This window comes from Centruroides vittatus, unplaced genomic scaffold (genome assembly GCF_030686945.1).
Source record: "Centruroides vittatus isolate TY-2023 unplaced genomic scaffold, ASM3068694v2 contig_1788, whole genome shotgun sequence".
Classification (NCBI taxonomy): Eukaryota; Metazoa; Arthropoda; class Arachnida; order Scorpiones; family Buthidae; genus Centruroides; species Centruroides vittatus.
The window spans coordinates 585,490-606,377 of NW_027121095.1; the positions used below are offsets into that span (position 1 = coordinate 585,490).

The window sequence follows — 20,888 nt, forward strand, 5'->3', positions numbered from 1 at the left end:
GAGTAGATATTTATGCAAAAAATGTATACCAGAAAAATTTTATAAGTTACATTAATAGATATTATTCGATAAATTTATTTTATTCTTTCTTCTCCTATTTATTTGTAATTTGACAGTTTTTTACAGCAGATATTTTGCTGGGAACAATTAGTATAAACTGGATTTAATATAAGTTTGTAAAAACAATAATATTTCCTTTTAGCATTACTTGGCTTCCTCCTCAATAAGTAAGTCCCAAATGCAGGAAATTTCTTAGATAAATAATACGTTATCCAGCAAAATTGTTTAATGAAATACATATTTTTGACTTGTTTGACAAGTCAAAAATATCTTCAGATATAAGATCGCAGAATATATTCTGTAGAGTCCATCCAAGTGTGACCTTAAGGGTCGGCATCTCTTTAGTGCCTTGTCAAGACTGACATCACTATGTCCCATTGACATGGAAGCCGAGACGGCGTGTTGATTCATTATTTAAACGTGTCATGCGAGTGGCCACATGTGTGGACGGTTGGGTTTGGGATGGAGATCGCGTGTTAGTGAGCAGGAAGTGACTCATGCAGAGACTAGGTTAACAAAACAACCCTTTATTTTAAAAGAAAGAAAATACATTGTATACAACTTATTAATAGTGAGTATAATAAATTGAGCTATAATAGGTCTAGATAGGCCTAATTTTGCGGTTCTTGAGAGAGAGAGTTTACAGTGTTTGCAAGTAAATAAATACCTGGAGTAGAGGATGTCCACAAGGTGATGCTCCTTGGTTAAGGTTTCATTGTGACTAGGGTAACAGTCTTATTGGATTGTCAGGAAAGTTCTGAATCTCCAATAGTTTGTCTTTGAAGGTGATTGTCCGAGGGTGAGTAGGTGAGATATCCGGTTGGATAGGATTGGGCACTGACACAACTAAAAATTAGAGATATTTGCAATGACTTTTCTCTTGGAGGAATGAGCAATGACTGACTCTTTGGCTGTCAATTCTGATATCAGCCTGATATTGCTCAGCTAAGAGGTCAGCAGATCACAGGAATGCATCGTTTTTGCTGTCAAGAAAGTGTAAGTGAAGATTTTCTTAGGTAGTCGATCAGACTACCTGAGAAAATCTTCACTTACACTTGACTGAGGACAATTATTGAATAAGTGTGATGATATCGACGACTGATTTTTGTTAAAGTTTGGATTCTTACATCACCTCAGCCTTTCTAAAATCATGCTTATTCTGAGTGAGCAAGATTGATTTTAAAAAAATTTTTTTCGATATAATGATAATTTCATATAATATTAATTTTAATATGATATATAATGATTAGCATTAGTGTACTCTTTCTCTCTGGGATAATATAGAAAAGATATGTTAATATAAAAGTATTAAACAAAGATTTATTGCATACAATTGCATATTATGATTTTTTTCTAAGACCCATATTGTTTGCAGATAGGCATTTTACTCTCTCTCTCTGTCTCTCTTAACTGCAGTTTTTCGCAATGGTTGGACAACAAATAAATTTTCTGACAGGTTCAGTACCCTTTGCTATCTAGCAGTTGTTGTGTTCCTTAATTGTTTTGCGCATTGATGCGATCATCTCTAACCTGACTGATCTTTAATCAGACTTTATTTGTATATGTGGGAGGGGATATTTTTACTGGTATGCAGCTTTGTGGTGGATATAGATTTGTAGTTGGAGTTGCGTCTAAGGTTCTTAGATTTGGTGATGGCATTGAGGTTTTGGAACATGCAAACATCAGAAAAATTGGAATGCATAAAATTGTGAGCATCGTGGCTATAACATTAATTGAAGTTTAAAGAACTGTCAATTGAATTATTCATTGATCGGACTTCGTTTGTTGTTCTCACTATCTACTTCCGGTGGATTTTAGTTCTGTTTATTTTTTGCCTCCACATGTGTCGGTACCAGGACTGTGGAGTCGGAGTCATTGAGTTTTGGTATTTTAATCGGATTCGGAGTCGTCAAAAATCCCTCAACTCCAACTCCTTTTTACTTTCCCAACTTGTTATATATATAAAAAATGAAAAAGTATTTGAATTGTGTCACATTTGACTCTCCAAGTTTTTTTGCAAATCTATATGTTTGGAGATCTTGTGAATTCAAAAAATATCAAATAAAGGGAAAAATTTGCACATCCATGCATGTATGTTGGTGTCTAATTTGTTTAATTTCTTTATTCTGTTCTGAACTATTAAACAATATCTCAGAATGAGTAAAGTTTAAGAAACAAAATTTGGCATAGTAGCATGTGTATAAAGGGCATTAATACTATTAAATTTTGGTTCTTAATTAAAGGTCAGCAGGGTAGAGACATAGAAGGGGTCATGTGTCATATCTCCAGTGTGGTTGGACTTAATGAATATTTTACTTGTTATTAGCATTCACAATCTATAAGATTGTGAATTCTAATAACAAGCATGGGCAAATGCAGCTTCGAGAGTCGCATGCAGCTCTTTTTGAGTTACATGCAGTTACTTGCTGAAAGTGTTAATTTCTGTTTTTTATTAACATTTTTACAATTTTATTTTTATAATTTTATGAAAATATGTTTATTAAAAATATTCAATATTTGTTTTATATTATATTTATATTATATAATAAAATCATGCACCTTACCATACTATCCACCATGACAGTACAGAACTTCGGCTCCCATGCATTTTGCAAAACCTACATTGTGGCTCCCATGCATTTTGCAAAACCTAAATTGCGGCTCCCACTGAACTTGCCCACCCCTGTTATAATATAATCGAGATAGGTTAATAATAGTAATAGTAATAATAGTAATAATAATAATAATAATAATAACTCTCCCGTGGTCACCACCTGGTCGTGGTGGGAGAGCCCAGTAATTTTACTGATCCATAGGGCAATGCAGGCTGGAGCATAAGCTCCTGGTAGGGACACCCATGCCAGTAAGGTCTATGGGGAGAAATGAAGCTAAGAGTGACCACGCCCACATTCTGTGGAGATATTCATCATGGTAATAACTAGATCAAAGTGTGATACCGGCTCGGACGTCGCCCGGGTTAACAAGGTCCGCGTTCGTGGGTTAGGCAGAGGCTCACGTTCGAAAAATAGGTCACAGTCTCCCTTGGTTACCGGTGGCGAAAGCAGCACCGGCCCAAGCATGGCTACTGCAATGCCCTCAACAGATGTGAGGAACCAACCCAGCCTTGGTGTTTCTGTGGCAATGCATCCACAGACCACAAAGGCTGGAAAACCACGCCAACGGATGAAATGGACAGTAGAAATGAACGAGTTTATCATCCGTACTTATTACACCATCACAAAACTCGAAACAAACATGACAGCATACAGACAACAACTACACCATAGATTCACACAACAGTATCCTCATCTCACTGTCACCGAACAAAGGGTTGTTGATCAAAAAAGAACAATTATACACAACAACCTTATTCCACAAACAACACTTGAACTTATCAAACAACAGGTTGCTGATCAAATACATCAACAGACAGAAACATCTAACATTAATGAAGATCATGTAACCTGTCAGGATAATCCAGTAACAAGCATTGATAATAACACACATACAACAATTACCACTAATGATACTACAGACACTTCCTCATCCATCACTGATAACATAGACATGGATTTAGTTAATACACTCTCACATATATTTGAGGAAACACTCACTAAATATACAGGCACAGATCCCACACAAAGACCACGAATACCAAAAATCAACACGTCGAAGGAAGTAGGAAAAACACTAAATTATGTAAACACTCACTTACTATCACACTACATTCATTCAATTTCTACACTCGCAGACATTCATACATTAGTTTATGCTGGGGCAGTCACAGTAGTGACACACCATGGACTGAAAGTACAATCACAGACAAATACACAGAAAACACAATTCTATCACAAGCCTGCCTGGCAGAGAAGAATAGAAACACAAATAAATGACATTAGACAGCAATTAGGCAGGCTAACACAATACACTAAAAACAACATAACACCCAAATTAAGGAAACAGCTCAAAAACATTTTCAAGAAAATAAAAACACACACAAAACATGAACATCACAACACACGCATTACAGAATACATTGATACACTAAAACAAAAACTTGCTGCCAAAGCACATAGACTCAAACGATACAAAACATGTACACTACGAAAACAACAAAATAAATTATTTACAAACAATGCAATGAAAAACTCTTTTACAGACAAATTAATAACAAAGCAAACACTGATACACAGCACAGTGGCACACCAACAGAAGAAGAACTCACAACATATTGGTCTTCTCTTTGGTCCAGTGCTGTCACGCACAATGCTGATGCAGGCTGGATCGAGGAGGAGAACAGAAAGCTTGCACAACATACCAACTATGCCCTGTGGTGAAATAAACATACATGATTTCCAATACACTGTTAACAGAACACACAACTGGAAGACACCTGGTGTAGACAACATTCACAATTTCTGGTACAAAAAGTTTACATCACTGCACCAGGAACTAGCTAAACATCTAACACACATCATCATCAATCCACAAGACATGCCAAATTTTCTTACTCAGGGCATCACCTACATGAAACCTAAAAACAACAATACCACAGACCCCACACAATACAGACCAATTACATGTCTTCCAACACTCTACAAATTATTGACATCCTGTATCGCAAACAAAATATACAAACATGTTGAAGAACACGACATTCTAACAGAACAACAAAAAGGTTGTCGTAGAAACCACAGGGGATGCAAAGAACAGTTACTCATAGATTCAGTCATTCTACGGCAAGCACACAGACAACACAGAAACATACACATGGCATATATAGACTACAGAAAAGCATTCGACAGTGTTCCACACAGTTGGCTGCTACATATCCTACACATGTACAAAATACATCCATCACTCATTGCATTCTTTCAAAACACTATGCAGCACTGGAGAACAACACTACATCTCAGGGTTAGTAACACTTCCATACAAACAAACCAAATTTTTATTAGGCGAGGAATTTTTCAAGGAGATTCCTTGAGTCCTCTCTGGTTCTGCTTAGCCCTGAACCCATTATCCAACATGTTAAACAACACGCAATATGGTTACAATATCAGACACGAAAAAACAACACAGTTTACACTGTCACATCTCATGTACATGGATGACATAAAACTTTATGCATCCACACAAAAACAACTTCATCAACTCCTACAAATCACACATTCATACACCAAGGACATACAAATGGAATTTGGCCTAGATAAATGCAAAACAGTTCACATAGAAAAAGGAATCCTGAAGAAAGAAGATTTTGCACTTGGAAATGGAGACATTATTGAATCCATGGAAGAGGGCGAGTTCTACAAGTATTTAGGATTCCAACAGGCCAAACTAACAGAACATGCACAAATAAAGCAAAGATTAATTAAAGAATACCAAAGTAGGTTAAATGCTATTCTCAGAACACAATTAAATGCAAAACACACAGTTAAAGCAATAAACACATATGTCATCCCAGTACTCACATATTCTTTTGGAGTTATACATTGGACTCACACTGATCTTGAGCAACTCCAAAGGAAAACAAGAACAACACTTACTAAGCATAAACAACATCATCCTAAATCCGCCACAGAAAGATTAACCTTTCCACGTAAAGATGGCGGACGTGGCCTGATTGACATAGTTAACCTTCACTACAAACAAATACAGTCACTGCGAGAGTTTTTCTACAAAAAACAAGAAACATCACAATTACATAAAGCAGTAACTCTAGCAGACTCGAATAACACACCATTAAACTTACACTCACATCATATGGACACAACACAACATATAAAAAGCATAGACACCATTAAGCAATCGTGGGCTCGAAAGGCACTCAATGGCAGGCATCCTTACGATCTGGCCCAGGATTTTGTTGACAAAACTGCGTCAAACAGCTGGTTATCTCGGGGATGCCTCTTTGGGGAGACGGAAGGATTCATGATTGCCATACAGGATCAGGTCATAAATACTAAAAACTACAGAAAACACATACTCAAAGATGCAACACTCACAAATGACACATGCAGAAAATGTCACATCATGCCAGAAACTATACAACACATCACCTCTGGTTGCAAGCTCTTGGCACAAACAGATTATTTACACAGACATAATCAAGTAGCAAATATAATACACCAAGAGCTTGCAAAGAAACACAAATTAGTAGACATCCACGAACCATACTACAAATACATTCCACAGACAGTATTGGAAAACGACACGCACAAAATGTACTACGACAGAGCCATAATCACAGATAAAACAATTTACCACAACAGACCAGACATCACACTCATTGACAAACACAATAAAATCACATACATTATAGACATATCCATTCCAAACACTCACAATATACAAAATGCATGCACTGAAAAAATTAGCAAGTACACAGAACTCGCCCAGGAAATAAGGCATCTGTGGAGGATGGATAGGGTGCTTATTGTACCTGTTGTTCTCTCCTCTACAGGTGTCATACCACACACACTACACAAAAGCCTGGGCACATTAGAATTGAATAGAAACACATACATCACACTACAGAAGGCCACTATATTGAATACATGTCATATTGTGAGAAAGTTCCTGAATACAGACACACACACTGATACACTTCTTTAATTTCTGTTTTGGTTACTATGCCTTGACTTTGGTCCGGCATAGTACACAGCCACCGGTGTTAACCGAGTATATCTCACTTAACCCAACATAATAATAATAATAATAATAATAATAAACTCATTGCATTCTTTCAAAACACTATGCAGCACTGGAGAACAACACTACATTTCAGGGCCCATAACACTTCCATACAAACAAACCAAATTTTTATTAGGCGAGGAATTTTTTAAGGAGATTCCTTGAGTCCTCTCTGATTCTGCTTAGCCCTGAACCCATTATCCAACATGTTAAACAACACGCAATATGGTTACAATATCAGGCATGAAAAAACAACACAGTATACACTGTCACATCTCATGTACATGGATGACATAAAACTTTATGCATCCACACAAAAACAACTTCATCAACTCCTACAAATCACACATTCATACACCAAGGACATACAAATGGAATTTGGCCTAGATAAATGCAAAACAGTTCACATAGAAAAAGGAACCCTGAAGAAAGAAGATTTTGCACTTGGAAATGGAGACATTATTGAATCCATGGAAGAGGGCGAGTTCTACAAGTATTTAGGATTCCAACAGGCCAAACTAACAGAACATGCACAAATAAAGCAAAGATTAATTAAAGAATACCAAAGTAGGTTAAATGCTATTCTCAGAACACAATTAAATGCAAAACACACAGTTAAAGCAATAAACACATATGTCATCCCAGTACTCACATATTCTTTTGGAGTTATACATTGGACTCACACTGATCTTGAGCAACTCCAAAGGAAAACAAGAACAACACTTACTAAGCATAAACAACATCATCCTAAATCCGCCACAGAAAGATTAACCTTTCCACGTAAAGATGGCGGACGTGGCCTGATTGACATAGTTAACCTTCACTACAAACAAATACAGTCACTGCGAGAGTTTTTCTACAAAAAACAAGAAACATCACAATTACATAAAGCAGTAACTCTAGCAGACTCGAATAACACACCATTAAACTTACACTCACATCATATGGACACAACACAACATATAAAAAGCATAGACACCATTAAGCAATCGTGGGCTCGAAAGGCACTCAATGGCAGGCATCCTTACGATCTGGCCCAGGATTTTGTTGACAAAACTGCGTCAAACAGCTGGTTATCTCGGGGATGCCTCTTTGGGGAGACGGAAGGATTCATGATTGCCATACAGGATCAGGTCATAAATACTAAAAACTACAGAAAACACATACTCAAAGATGCAACACTCACAAATGACACATGCAGAAAATGTCACATCATGCCAGAAACTATACAACACATCACCTCTGGTTGCAAGCTCTTGGCACAAACAGATTATTTACACAGACATAATCAAGTAGCAAATATAATACACCAAGAGCTTGCAAAGAAACACAAATTAGTAGACATCCACGAACCATACTACAAATACATTCCACAGACAGTATTGGAAAACGACACGCACAAAATGTACTACGACAGAGCCATAATCACAGATAAAACAATTTACCACAACAGACCAGACATCACACTCATTGACAAACACAATAAAATCACATACATTATAGACATATCCATTCCAAACACTCACAATATACAAAATGCATGCACTGAAAAAATTAGCAAGTACACAGAACTCGCCCAGGAAATAAGGCATCTGTGGAGGATGGATAGGGTGCTTATTGTACCTGTTGTTCTCTCCTCTACAGGTGTCATACCACACACACTACACAAAAGCCTGGGCACATTAGAATTGAATAGAAACACATACATCACACTACAGAAGGCCACTATATTGAATACATGTCATATTGTGAGAAAGTTCCTGAATACAGACACACACACTGATACACTTCTTTAATTTCTGTTTTGGTTACTATGCCTTGACTTTGGTCCGGCATAGTACACAGCCACCGGTGTTAACCGAGTATATCTCACTTAACCCAACATAATAATAATAATAATAATAATAATAAACTCATTGCATTCTTTCAAAACACTATGCAGCACTGGAGAACAACACTACATTTCAGGGCCCATAACACTTCCATACAAACAAACCAAATTTTTATTAGGCGAGGAATTTTTTAAGGAGATTCCTTGAGTCCTCTCTGATTCTGCTTAGCCCTGAACCCATTATCCAACATGTTAAACAACACGCAATATGGTTACAATATCAGGCATGAAAAAACAACACAGTATACACTGTCACATCTCATGTACATGGATGACATAAAACTTTATGCATCCACACAAAAACAACTTCATCAACTCCTACAAATCACACATTCATACACCAAGGACATACAAATGGAATTTGGCCTAGATAAATGCAAAACAGTTCACATAGAAAAAGGAACCCTGAAGAAAGAAGATTTTGCACTTGGAAATGGAGACATTATTGAATCCATGGAAGAGGGCGAGTTCTACAAGTATTTAGGATTCCAACAGGCCAAACTAACAGAACATGCACAAATAAAGCAAAGATTAATTAAAGAATACCAAAGTAGGTTAAATGCTATTCTCAGAAGACAGTTAAATGCAATAAACACATATGTCATCCCAGTACTCACATATTCTTTTGGAGTTATACATTGGACTCACACAGATCTTGAGCAACTCCAAAGGAAAACAAGAACAACACTTACTAAGCATAAACAACATCATCCTAAATCCGCCACAGAAAGATTAACCCTTCCACGTAAAGATGGCGGACGTGGCCTGATTGACATAGTTAACCTTCACTACAAACAAATACAGTTGCTGCGAGAGTTTTTCTACAAAAAACAAGAAACATCACAATTACATAAAGCAGTAACTCTAGCAGACTCGAATAACACACCATTAAACTTACACTCACATCATATGGACACAACACAACATATAAAAAGCATAGACACCATTAAGCAATCGTGGGCTCGAAAGGCACTCCATGGCAGGCATCCTTATGATCTGGCCCATGATTTTGTTGACAAAACTGCGTCAAACAGCTGGTTAGCTCGGGGATGCCTCTTTGGGGAGACGGAAGGATTCATGATTGCCATACAGGATCAGGTCATAAATACTAAAAACTACAGAAAACACATACTCAAAGATGCAACACTCACAAATGACACATGCAGAAAATGTCACATCATGCCAGAAACTATACAACACATCACCTCTGGTTGCAAGCTCTTGGCACAAACAGATTATTTACACAGACATAATCAAGTAGCAAATATAATACACCAAGAGCTTGCAAGGAAACACAAATTAGTAGACATCCACGAACCATATTACAAATACATTCCACAGACAGTATTGGAAAACACACATGCACAAAATGTACTATGACAGAGCCATAATCACAGATAAAACAATTTACCACAACAGACCAGACATCACACTCATTGACAAACACAATAAAATCACATACATTATAGACATATCCATTCCAAACACTCACAATATACAAAATGCATGCACTGAAAAAATTAGCAAGTACACAGAACTCGCCCAGGAAATAAGGCATCTGTGGAGGATGGATAGGGTGCTTATTGTACCTGTTGTTCTCTCCTCTACAGGTGTCATACCACACACACTACACAAAAGCCTGGGCACATTAGAATTGAATAGAAACACATACATCACACTACAGAAGGCCACTATATTGAATACATGTCATATTGTGAGAAAATTCCTGAATACAGACACACACACTGATACACTTCTTTAATTTCTGTTTTGGTTAGTATGCCTTGACTTTGGTCCGGCATAGTACACAGCCACTGGTGTTAACCGAGTATATCTCACTTAACCCAACATAATAATAATAATAAGCTCAGAGTTCAAACGGTTAAGAATTGAAATTTGGTAAACAGTTAGGATACATCATAAGAATGTACTGTACACTAAGAAAGGATTTTTCAAAATTTCTCTCATGGAGGGAGAGGGTTACCCTGAAGAACTTCGTTTCTACTGTATTTTAGTTTTTTGTGCAGTTTTTTGTGCTTTTGCGAAAAATCAAACATACATGAGTAAATTGCTGGGATTAAAACTATGGTTCAGATATCAAATTAAAACACTTACCTTGTAGATGATGCAGCTGAAAAGAGATTTGAGAAGGATACAATGGTTCAGGTATGGCTACAGTGACCATATGTTCTTTATTTCACTGCTCTGTTCTCTAACTATATTTATTTTCTAAAATAGGCATTTTGTCCTTTATTTTGTAAAGTCGACGCAAAGTTTAAAAAAAAATTTTTTTTAATGATATATTGAACAAGTTAGTTTCGTATGCCATCACGACCAGTGTTGTCATTGTGTCATGCATTGCTACATAGAGCGTGGTAGTGCAGTGTGTTGCCAATCGAACGGCCTTTGAAAGTACCAGGGCGTGGACACTCTTATGGGGATTTTTGTGATAGTTTTTTAACACTCTAGTTGGTGGATAATACACTTGGATCGTTGGTGAGCATTTGTTGCCACTTGTTGGCAATCTTCAGAGGCTCGAGCATGTGACATTTTTACTGTCGAGTTTCCCTTTTCTTTATACTACACTACTTTTCTCTGGACATTACACACTTGGACCTCGCATCACTTTTACTACTACACTTTTACGCAATGTTAATTAGTTACACAGGGACTGCATGTGAGTTTTTAGTCTATTATTTCTAATTTTTTGTATTTAGGTATTATTTAATTTATATTTTGTAGACCATTTATCATGGCACCCAAAAGAAAATGCATTTTTAATCAAACATTACAAGAAGAATTTCCATTTATTAAGAAAGGAATAACGAATAGTGACGTCAAATGCAACAAATGTTTAGCCAGCTTTAATATTGCAAATAGTGGCAGATCAGCAATTACACAACATACTCAGACAGCAAAACACAAAGAAGCGGACATACAGGCTTCAACAAACAAATCATTAAACTCATTTTTCATTAATAAAAATTCCAATGACAACCTAAAGGATTTAGCACTAAAAAAGGCATCTTGGTGTTATCACTCAATACAACATAACTATTCATTTCGATCAAACGACTGCTCTTCTAAATTAATTAAGAAATGTTTTGAGGAAAAATATTCTTGTGCAAGAATGAAAACGGAAGCAATCATTTGTAATGTTTTCGCACCATATTCTTTTGAATCAATTAAAACTGACTTAAGCAAAACAAATTATATAACTATTTATTCAGATTGTTCGAATCATGGTAATACTAAATTGTGCACAATTCTGGCCAGATATTTTTTACCCAATTGCGGTGTCAGAGTAAAGTTTTGAATATAAATAATCTTTCTGGAGAAACTTCAGATATATTAACAAATTGCATCAAGGATTCAATGTCAAAATTTGAAATTACTAATAAATTACTCGCTTTGTGTGCTGACAATACCAACAGCAATTTTGGTGGTTCCCAGAGAAAAGGAAAGAATAATGTTTTACTTAAAATGCAACAATCAAGTAAACATAAATTGATAGGAGTTAATTGTGCTGCCCACATATTGAACAATTGCATAAGCACGGCTGTAGATTGTCTTCCGATAGATATTAAAGTGATATTAGTAAAAATTTATTCACATTTCTATATTTATACAATACGAGTAGAAGATTTGAAAGAATTTTGTGATGACACAGAAGTTCTATATAAAAAGCTTCTTGGTTACAGCAAAACACGCTGGCTAACTCTTTTACCAGCTTTAGATAGAATTTTACAACTATTTAATCCATTAAAATCATACTTTTTGAATCTGGAAAAATGTCCCACAATTCTGGAAAACTTTTTCAATGAAACATTAGCAGAGGAATGGTTATTATTTATTCATAACCAAGCCTCAATATTTCACCAATATATATTGAAAGTTGAATCACAAGAAATCTCAATGTGCGAAACATCCATACTTCTAAAGGAATTAAAGTTAAAGTTAGTTGAAAGAAAAAATGAGGTGTTTCTTCCTATTGTTATTAGAAAAGTGATTTTAGCATTAGAAAAATCAGAAAATATACAAGCCAAGAAATTCAATGATGCTGTGCACACATTTTATCAAACGTGCATAGATTATCTAAATAATTGGGACATGTGTTTTATTGAAATAGAGGTGTTTGAATGGGTCACATTACGCGAAATCCCTTTGTGGGCAAAGGTAGAGGAAAGCTATATTTTTATTTCGAATCATTGGTCCATAAATATACTTGATGGTGAATTATTTGATGAAGTTTCGTGTGTAAAAAAATATGTCACAAATGAAAAGATCGACAAATGGCGACAGAATAACAAGCCCTGCCATCAAAGACGGGTTGAGATTTTTGAACACTTTACAGCAAAAGAAATTGCTTTCAAAAACATTTGTAAAATCGTAGAATTTTCTTTGTCTCCTTGGATCTAATGCCCCTGTCGAACGAATATTTTCACTAGTGAATAATATGTGGACAAATGAAAACACCCAGTTAAAAGTAAGCACATTAGAAGCATGTATTTCTGTCAAATATAACTTTCAAATGAACTGTATAGAATTTTATGATTTTTTAAAACATGAACCAGTGCCTTGTAATACAGGTTATCTTTACTACTTCATAGGTACTGGTATATTATATACTAGACTCTTAACAACCTTTATGTCACCAGTAAAATATTTAATTATAAACAAACGTTTTCGACCATAAAACTTCCAGTCTTCATCGGTTAAAAGTTCTGAGATTCGAATAACTGTTGTGTTGTGTAACCAGGAACACAACGGTTATTTGAATCTCAGAACTTTTAACCTGATGAAGACTGGAAGTTTTATGGTTGAAAACGTTTGTTTATAATTAAATATTTTACTGGTGACATAAAGGTTGTTAAGAGTCTAGTATGAACCGGTGCTATTGAAAAAATTAATTCTACTGAAAAGTATCAAAATTAATGTTATTTAAATTGTTACAATGCATGTGTATGTGTAATAATTAAGATTGTTTAAAGTTTTAATGTATGCAATGTTGTATGCTACTATTTTCGTAATAAATGTTATAAACTTATAAATTTTATAAGGTATTTTTTTTATTTTCTTCGATATGTCCTTTATTTTTCCCCCATAAATATGGTCACTGTAGGTATGGCAAAGTACAGTACAATGTTAAGTCTGTGGGACAAACGTATCAGAGTCCCATCCCCTATTAACTTTAGTCTGAACAATTTTTTGGGTTTTGTACAGTTTTATTATTGTAAATACTGAGATTAACAAATATACATTTTAATTTACTGATACCATTGTTTTTAGTACCCTCTTCCAATTCAACCTTACCAATTCACCACTCCCTCAAAAGTCCAAGTAACTCTGGACACCTGCAGCTAGTTTTCAGTAAATTAAAAAAGGAAATACAAAAAAAACTAATACAAATGTATAATTAAAAATTATAATTATTAATTTACAGAACTACAGATATTGAAATATAATTAAGTTTGAATAAATTATTTAATTTTGTTGTATAATGTAAAATTGAAATATTAATTCTTCTACTTCTTAAACTGAAAATGGTCTGTTTAACTCATTTTTACAATGTTAAAATACTGTTATAGGAAAAGTTAGTTAATTTTATAACATGTATTATGATGAAATTTCAAAATACTTTGTTAATATTAGTACAGTTAACTTGTATTAATACAAATTGCTAGGGGAACAGTTGTTTGTTCTGTTTATCAAAAATTTGTATTAACTATTTTCAGTGTCAAGGTTAAGGTTATATAATTTATGGGGTTAAGGATTAATAGATGATCAAAATCTCAAAATTATAATATTTTGAATTAATTTACTTAATACAGTTAGATAAAATTAATTTATTTTAAAAAATAAATTTATGATTTAAATTATTTTCAAATCAATCAAAATGAGGAGGAAACAGTATTTGCCGTTTAAGTGTGGAGTAGTAACTAAATCAGAGTGGTTAAACTTTAATCCTATTTTCTCAGTACAGTAGAATGGTCTGCTGAAACCAGATGTTTGAATTGTTTTACAATTGGAGGCTGAACCCATCTTTGCTTACTAGGAGAAGAAAATCTGTTCTACTTAAAATAGAACATTTATTACAGTACCAGCTTGCTTTTTACATTTTTTGATGTGAATAATAATAGTATTATTGAAAATAGAGTTATTTCTTGGATTTGAGAAGACAATTTACAGCTCAGTTTATTGAATCCTGGTAAATTTTTGTCCACTTTATTGCATGAAAAATAATGTTGTGACAATGGCATTTTGCAGGGCAATGGTAAAATTTGCTTTAACACAAGAATTCACTTTATCAGTGTTTGCTTTAAGGCATTGTATTAAGTTAATGCAGTGGTTCCCAACTGGTGTTCCATAAGCATCTCCCAAGTGTTCTGCAGATTTAGTCGCAAATCGGAAAGTGTACAATCGTATTCAAGCTGCCGAATATCAAAAAATTAAAATCATAAAATTTTCATAAACTTAAATATATATGTACGACTCGTACTTATGGAGTGTACTACTGTTTTGAATAAGATAAAGGCAATGATAAAAACTGAATGAAATATGTAAAAAACATCAGGCACAAATTTCCCATTAAAGTTATTTAGGTATATTTTTTCCTGTCTTAGAATTGGCGTTAATAATATGAATAGAGATTTTGAATTATAACTGATTAATTCTAATAAAATAACTGATGACAAGCTTATGTATTTCATATTAACTTAAGTAAGTGTTCCGCTAAAGAAAATTGCTCACAAAAGTGTTCCACATCCTAGAAAAGGTTGGGAACCATTGAGTTAATGTTTAATATTGGTTTTTATTCATTTATTATGAATTTAATACAAAAATTAGATTTTTTTCATATATATTGTTATTATTTTGATAATGTGTTCTGAATTTAGATATTATTTTTACAATTTGATTCATGTTTACTTATAATTCATGATAAATAGCTGTCAACATCACTGTTCTCATCATAAATTAGACATTATATTGCATTTGAATTGAATGAATATTTTCTAGTCATTTTGTATTGAAAATAATAATAATATAATTTCTGTTTATTGGTAATATATTACAGTCTAATGATAATGGAATTTAATATTCTATCAAACAGAACTTTTAAATAAATGGAATTGAAAATTCATATTGATACTACATAATGCATCTAAAACTTTATTAAAAAAATTCATGTACTGTATATAGTACTATAGCAAAAATAATCTGAGTTGATATATTAAAATCATTTCAGAATATACAAATGTCTACAAGATAACAATTTATCAAATTGTTTTAGTCAAAGACCTAAACCTGGATTATTTATAGGCTAAGTGTGCTTATTAAATAAATAAATTATTAAAATAAATCGTAATTTGTCCTGAAGGTAGGCAGTTAGGTTGCCATCTTCTGCTGATGTTAATAACACTAGTGTATAAAAGTCTTTAAAAATTTTAGTAACAGAGATGAGATAATGTAACTTACTAATTTAACTATGTTGATTATGAAAATGTCGTTAGTTTTTCCATAACACACACAATTTTCAAGTTACTATACACTCCACTATTTAAGTATATATTATGATATATAATATACTAATAGATAAGTCCAGTGTTGCCCAGGCAAAAAATAACAACAAACATTAAGATTATTAGATTCTTTTGTTATTCTAACTCTTATATTATATTATAATATTTGATTTATATAACTACAAAGGTTATCTTATGTAAGGATTTATTGCACCAATCTATAACACATTTTAAAAAATTTTTAAATTGTGTACAGTAGAGGAATAAAGACTTTTTAAAATGTGTTAGCTTGGTCTCTTGGTGTGATTAAACCCTTATGTAAGATAACCTTTGTTGTTATATATATCAAATACAATAATATATTATAATACAGTGGACCTTCATTATAATGCTGCTCACTATACTGCACACTCGGTTATAGCATGGGCAATGTTCGCAACGCGATAAGCTCAAACACGTTTATACAGGCCCGTTGGCGTTAGTGAGTAGCGCATTTTATTGTTACTGTGTATTGAGTAATTGTGTACGTATTGAGTTCCTGCGTGTATTTTGAATAGTGTTTAATTATTGTATGCATGACGAGTAAAAGAAAAGCTTATAGTGTGAAAGAAAAATTTGACATTATTGCTAAAGTAAAGAGTGGAGTTTCGAAAACAAACATAAGAAGAGAATACGGCATACCTGAAGGAACTGTAAGGGGTTGGATGGCAAAGGAGACAAAACTGAAATCATTTGTTGATAAGCTTGACCAAGATGCTGGACTTACTCGAAAAAAGACAAGGCTTGGAAAAAATCAAAATGTTGACGATTGCCTCTATGCATGGTTTGTGCAAAGAAGAAGTGAAGGTATTCCTGTATCTGGAACTGCTTTAAAGTTTCAGGCTGAAAAATTCCATGTAAGCTTTAAAGCTGAAGGAGATTTTAAGGCTTCTGATGGTTGGTTGTGGCATTGGCAAAAACGATGTGGCATCTTTCAAATTTCTATTTCTGGTGAAGCAAAGTCTAGTGATATTGAAGGTGCTGCAGAATTTTCCAAACAGTTCACAATTTCCATTAAGAAAGAAGGGTTTACTCATGCACAAGTTTATAACTGTGATGAGACTGCATTATATTACAGAATGTTGCCAAGTAAAACCTTAGATATAAAAAGTAACCCACAAAAGGCAGGATTAAAACTAAGCAAGGAAAGGATAACAGCTTTATTTTGTGTAAATAAAGCTGGTAATCACAAGTTGACGCCACTCATTATAGGTAAAAATCAAAACCCATGATGTTTCAAGTCAATCAATATAAAATCTCTGCCAGTAGTTTATAAAAACAGCATAAATGCTTGATGACTTCTAACATATTTCATGACTGGTTTCACAATTCCTTTGTTCCCTCTGTGCAAATATTTCTGAGAGGATTGAGTCTAGATCCAAAAGCTTTGCTTCTCTTAGATAATTTCCCAGCTCATCTACTGGCTGATAACCTTGTGTCTGACGATGGTAAAATAAAAGTAATTTATCTTCCAAAAAATACTACTGCTCTTGTAACCCTTAGATCAACTGCTTTCAAACTAAATCAAACCCTTAGTGCTTTCAAAACAAATTACCAAAGAGAAATGAAGAAGTCGTTATTAGCATCAGACATTGACGTCAACATATTTTTAAAAAAAATGGATCTCAAAGACATATTCTACAGTATTGGACTTGCCTGTCAGGCAATCACATCAGAGACAATTATAAACTGTTGGAAAAAATTAAATGAATCTAATAATCAAGTTGATCTCGACCAAACCACAACACAATCAGATTCAGCTTCAGATAATATCTTCACTGAGGCTGAAATTTCTCGTATCCGGGAAATATTGAATGAGCTAGAAATAACTAATGATTCTTTGACTGATTGGTTAGATGTGGACACTAGAGAAGATATTTGTCAGAATATGACTGATGAAATGATTATCGAATCCATTTGTGGTGACGAAGATTGTCAAGAAGAAACAGAAGATGATGAAGAAAGTGCCAGTGAGATAACTGATATACCGCCAACAACCAAAGAAGCAATAACAGCCATGGAAACTGTTATAAAATGGGCTGAATCACAAGAAAATACTAGCAGTGTCAGATTGTTCAATAACCATCTTTCAAAAGGGAAATGATACAGAAGTTATCAAGAAGCAAACAAAACAAAAATTACTCACTTTTTTAAGTGATGTTTTGTAATTGAAACGATGTTGAATATATAGATTTTAGTCAAGTTATAGATAGCATTTGTTTTTACATACAGTACTGTATTTTCAAACATTCCTTATGTACATAAATAAAGTAATACATATACAGTATGTACTTATTAAGATGTATAACTATATTATGTGAATTTTAATAAAACACTTCATAAATAAATTGGTTTTTTTATTAAAATATATATGTATGTAGTTGATGGGGTGTTTCAGTATATAGCTCAAATCGTTCTGAGTAAATTTATTGTGTCACCACATATGTACGCCATTATGCTCAGTATAATGCGGTTCACTGTATAACGTGGGTGTTGTTTCCCGCTCGACATGCGTGTTATAACGGTCCACTGTATTTGATTTATACTATCGTATATTATACTCTGTTTTCACAGTTGTCCGGCATATCAGTCTGTCCAGGGAAATTAAGTATTTCTGTATGGTAAAAACCAGCATGTTGGTTTATTCTGGGGGAATGCCAGCATATTTACTTAATAAATTGGCTATATAAAAGTTTTATTATGTGATAATTCTTTATAAAATATCTATTATATGATGATAAAATATTGAAAGAAGTTCAAAAAATATATTTCAAAATTATGATTAAATTCTTTTTAATTTTTTAGGATTAGGTGGCTTTGGTTACTTGAAAGAATGGATATGGTGGGCTGGTTTATTATTGAGTAAGTGATTTTGTTTTTAATTTTAACATTATATTAAAATGCTTACATATTATTGCTAACTAATTTCTAATCTACAATTAAATATAAAACATTTATATGTAATTATTCTGTAATATCAACCTTATACTTTTAAAATTACTTGAAGGTGATCTTGAAAATATTCATCAGATATTTCTGTAAAAAAGGTTTAGTTACAGAAAATAGGTAAATTTGTTGTAAAATATGAGTGACAAAATGTGTCGGGATCAATTTTCATTTAATTTGTATGTGTAATGAATGTATAAATCTTTGAGAACAATTTGGTATTTCTATCTTGGCTGTGTGTGAATCTGTGGAAGAACTGTTTGACAAATTATTTCAAATGAGTCCAACTATGATAACAAGAGTATACAACTTTTTCAACAAATATATTAAGCTGTCAGAGGATCACAGTTGCAAAATAGAAAACAAGTTTCAAGTCTGCACTTATTGATTTAACACTATGTATTTAAGTGTTATGGAAAATTTCCAACATTATGGAAAACTGTATTTTATCTCTGTTTAACTTTTGATTGTAGTATTTTGTTAATTTAATGTATCCCCCTTGTAGCTGGACAAAAATTCAAAATTCACTAATGAATTTGAATTTGAGTATGAAGTAATATAAATGAAACATGGAACTGATAAAATTTCATAGAGTACTAAGCATTCAAGTGTGTGTCTGCATCCTAATGATTAATGCAAGTGGAACTCATATTAGCTCTAATTTTCTTAAGTGGTTAACACTAATATTAGAGGTAGGTCTGATTGCTTTATTGCCAATTCACAATTATGTCATAGTGGCAAGCTTAAGCTGCTAATGTGTTAGATAGGTTCTTGTCAATTGCAGTTGATTCTTCATCCCAAATTAAGCATAGTAGTGCCTATGTAAATAAGTTTTGTTGCAAAATAATGGTTTTCTATTGGATAGAATAAATCCCAGAGGCAGTGTTGTGATCATATGATAGCTTATCATTTCTTAGAATTTTGAATATGGTAGGATTATGCCTGTCTGTCAGTGTAAGATTGTTAGTATTGGCTACCTTCTTATGTAACTTCCTTAAAGTCGGGAAGTGGTTCGGAACAGTTTTTTCTATGGTCTGCTGGTAGTTGGTTATTCTTTTAGATTTGAAAAGTGAGTCTTATGTATTATAAAAATGATTTAATTTATTATCAAAAGAATAATAATATCACTTTCTTCATTGTCATACTTCAGTATCTCAATATTATTCTTTTTCTTTTTATTTTCGTCTTTATTATTTTCTGGTTCTCCAGATTTTTTGTGTTCATCAACTTTGATCAATATTGATCTAAATTTCGTGTTGACGTTATGGCATCAAAAATAAACCTAATATCTAAGAACAAGCCCATGAGCTTACTTTCTGGAAGGATAACAAAGTAATATTATTATTTATATTATAATATTGCTAATATAACATTATTTGATGTTTGGTAATACTCAAAAGCTCAGTATTTAATTATTGATGATGTTATTTATAAATTTATTATTACTAATATAAGACATTGACAGCTAGATGGTTAAAGCCATTAAGGCATCAACCTACTGCTCTGGGGACCCAGAGTCAAATTCAAGCAGTCCAAAAACCCCAGGAATATTTTGAGGTGGTCTGTCCCAGATATGTCGGGCCCTATCCCTCCCTACACAGCTGCCTCCATTGTGGGCCTGTCCAAATCTACAATGGGTATTATTCAGTGATGATAAACAAGATTCTAACTTTCAAGACAAAGACCAAAACCCAGCAACAGTTAAGTTGAAGACAAGATCAAGATTTTAATTTTCA

The 20,888-nt window shown here is 33.5% G+C and overlaps 1 protein-coding gene across 2 annotated transcripts in view; it reads left to right on the top strand.

Annotated features, from left to right (window-relative positions):
• Positions 1–20,888, top strand: part of spict (magnesium transporter spict) — a 112,002-nt gene that overhangs the window by 15,195 nt on the left and 75,919 nt on the right. For both annotated transcript variants that reach the window (XM_067263635.1, XM_067263634.1), the window contains one exon: positions 19,012–19,068. In XM_067263635.1, the coding sequence (XP_067119736.1) occupies positions 19,012–19,068 (57 nt within the window). The remainder of the gene's footprint in view (positions 1–19,011; positions 19,069–20,888) is intronic.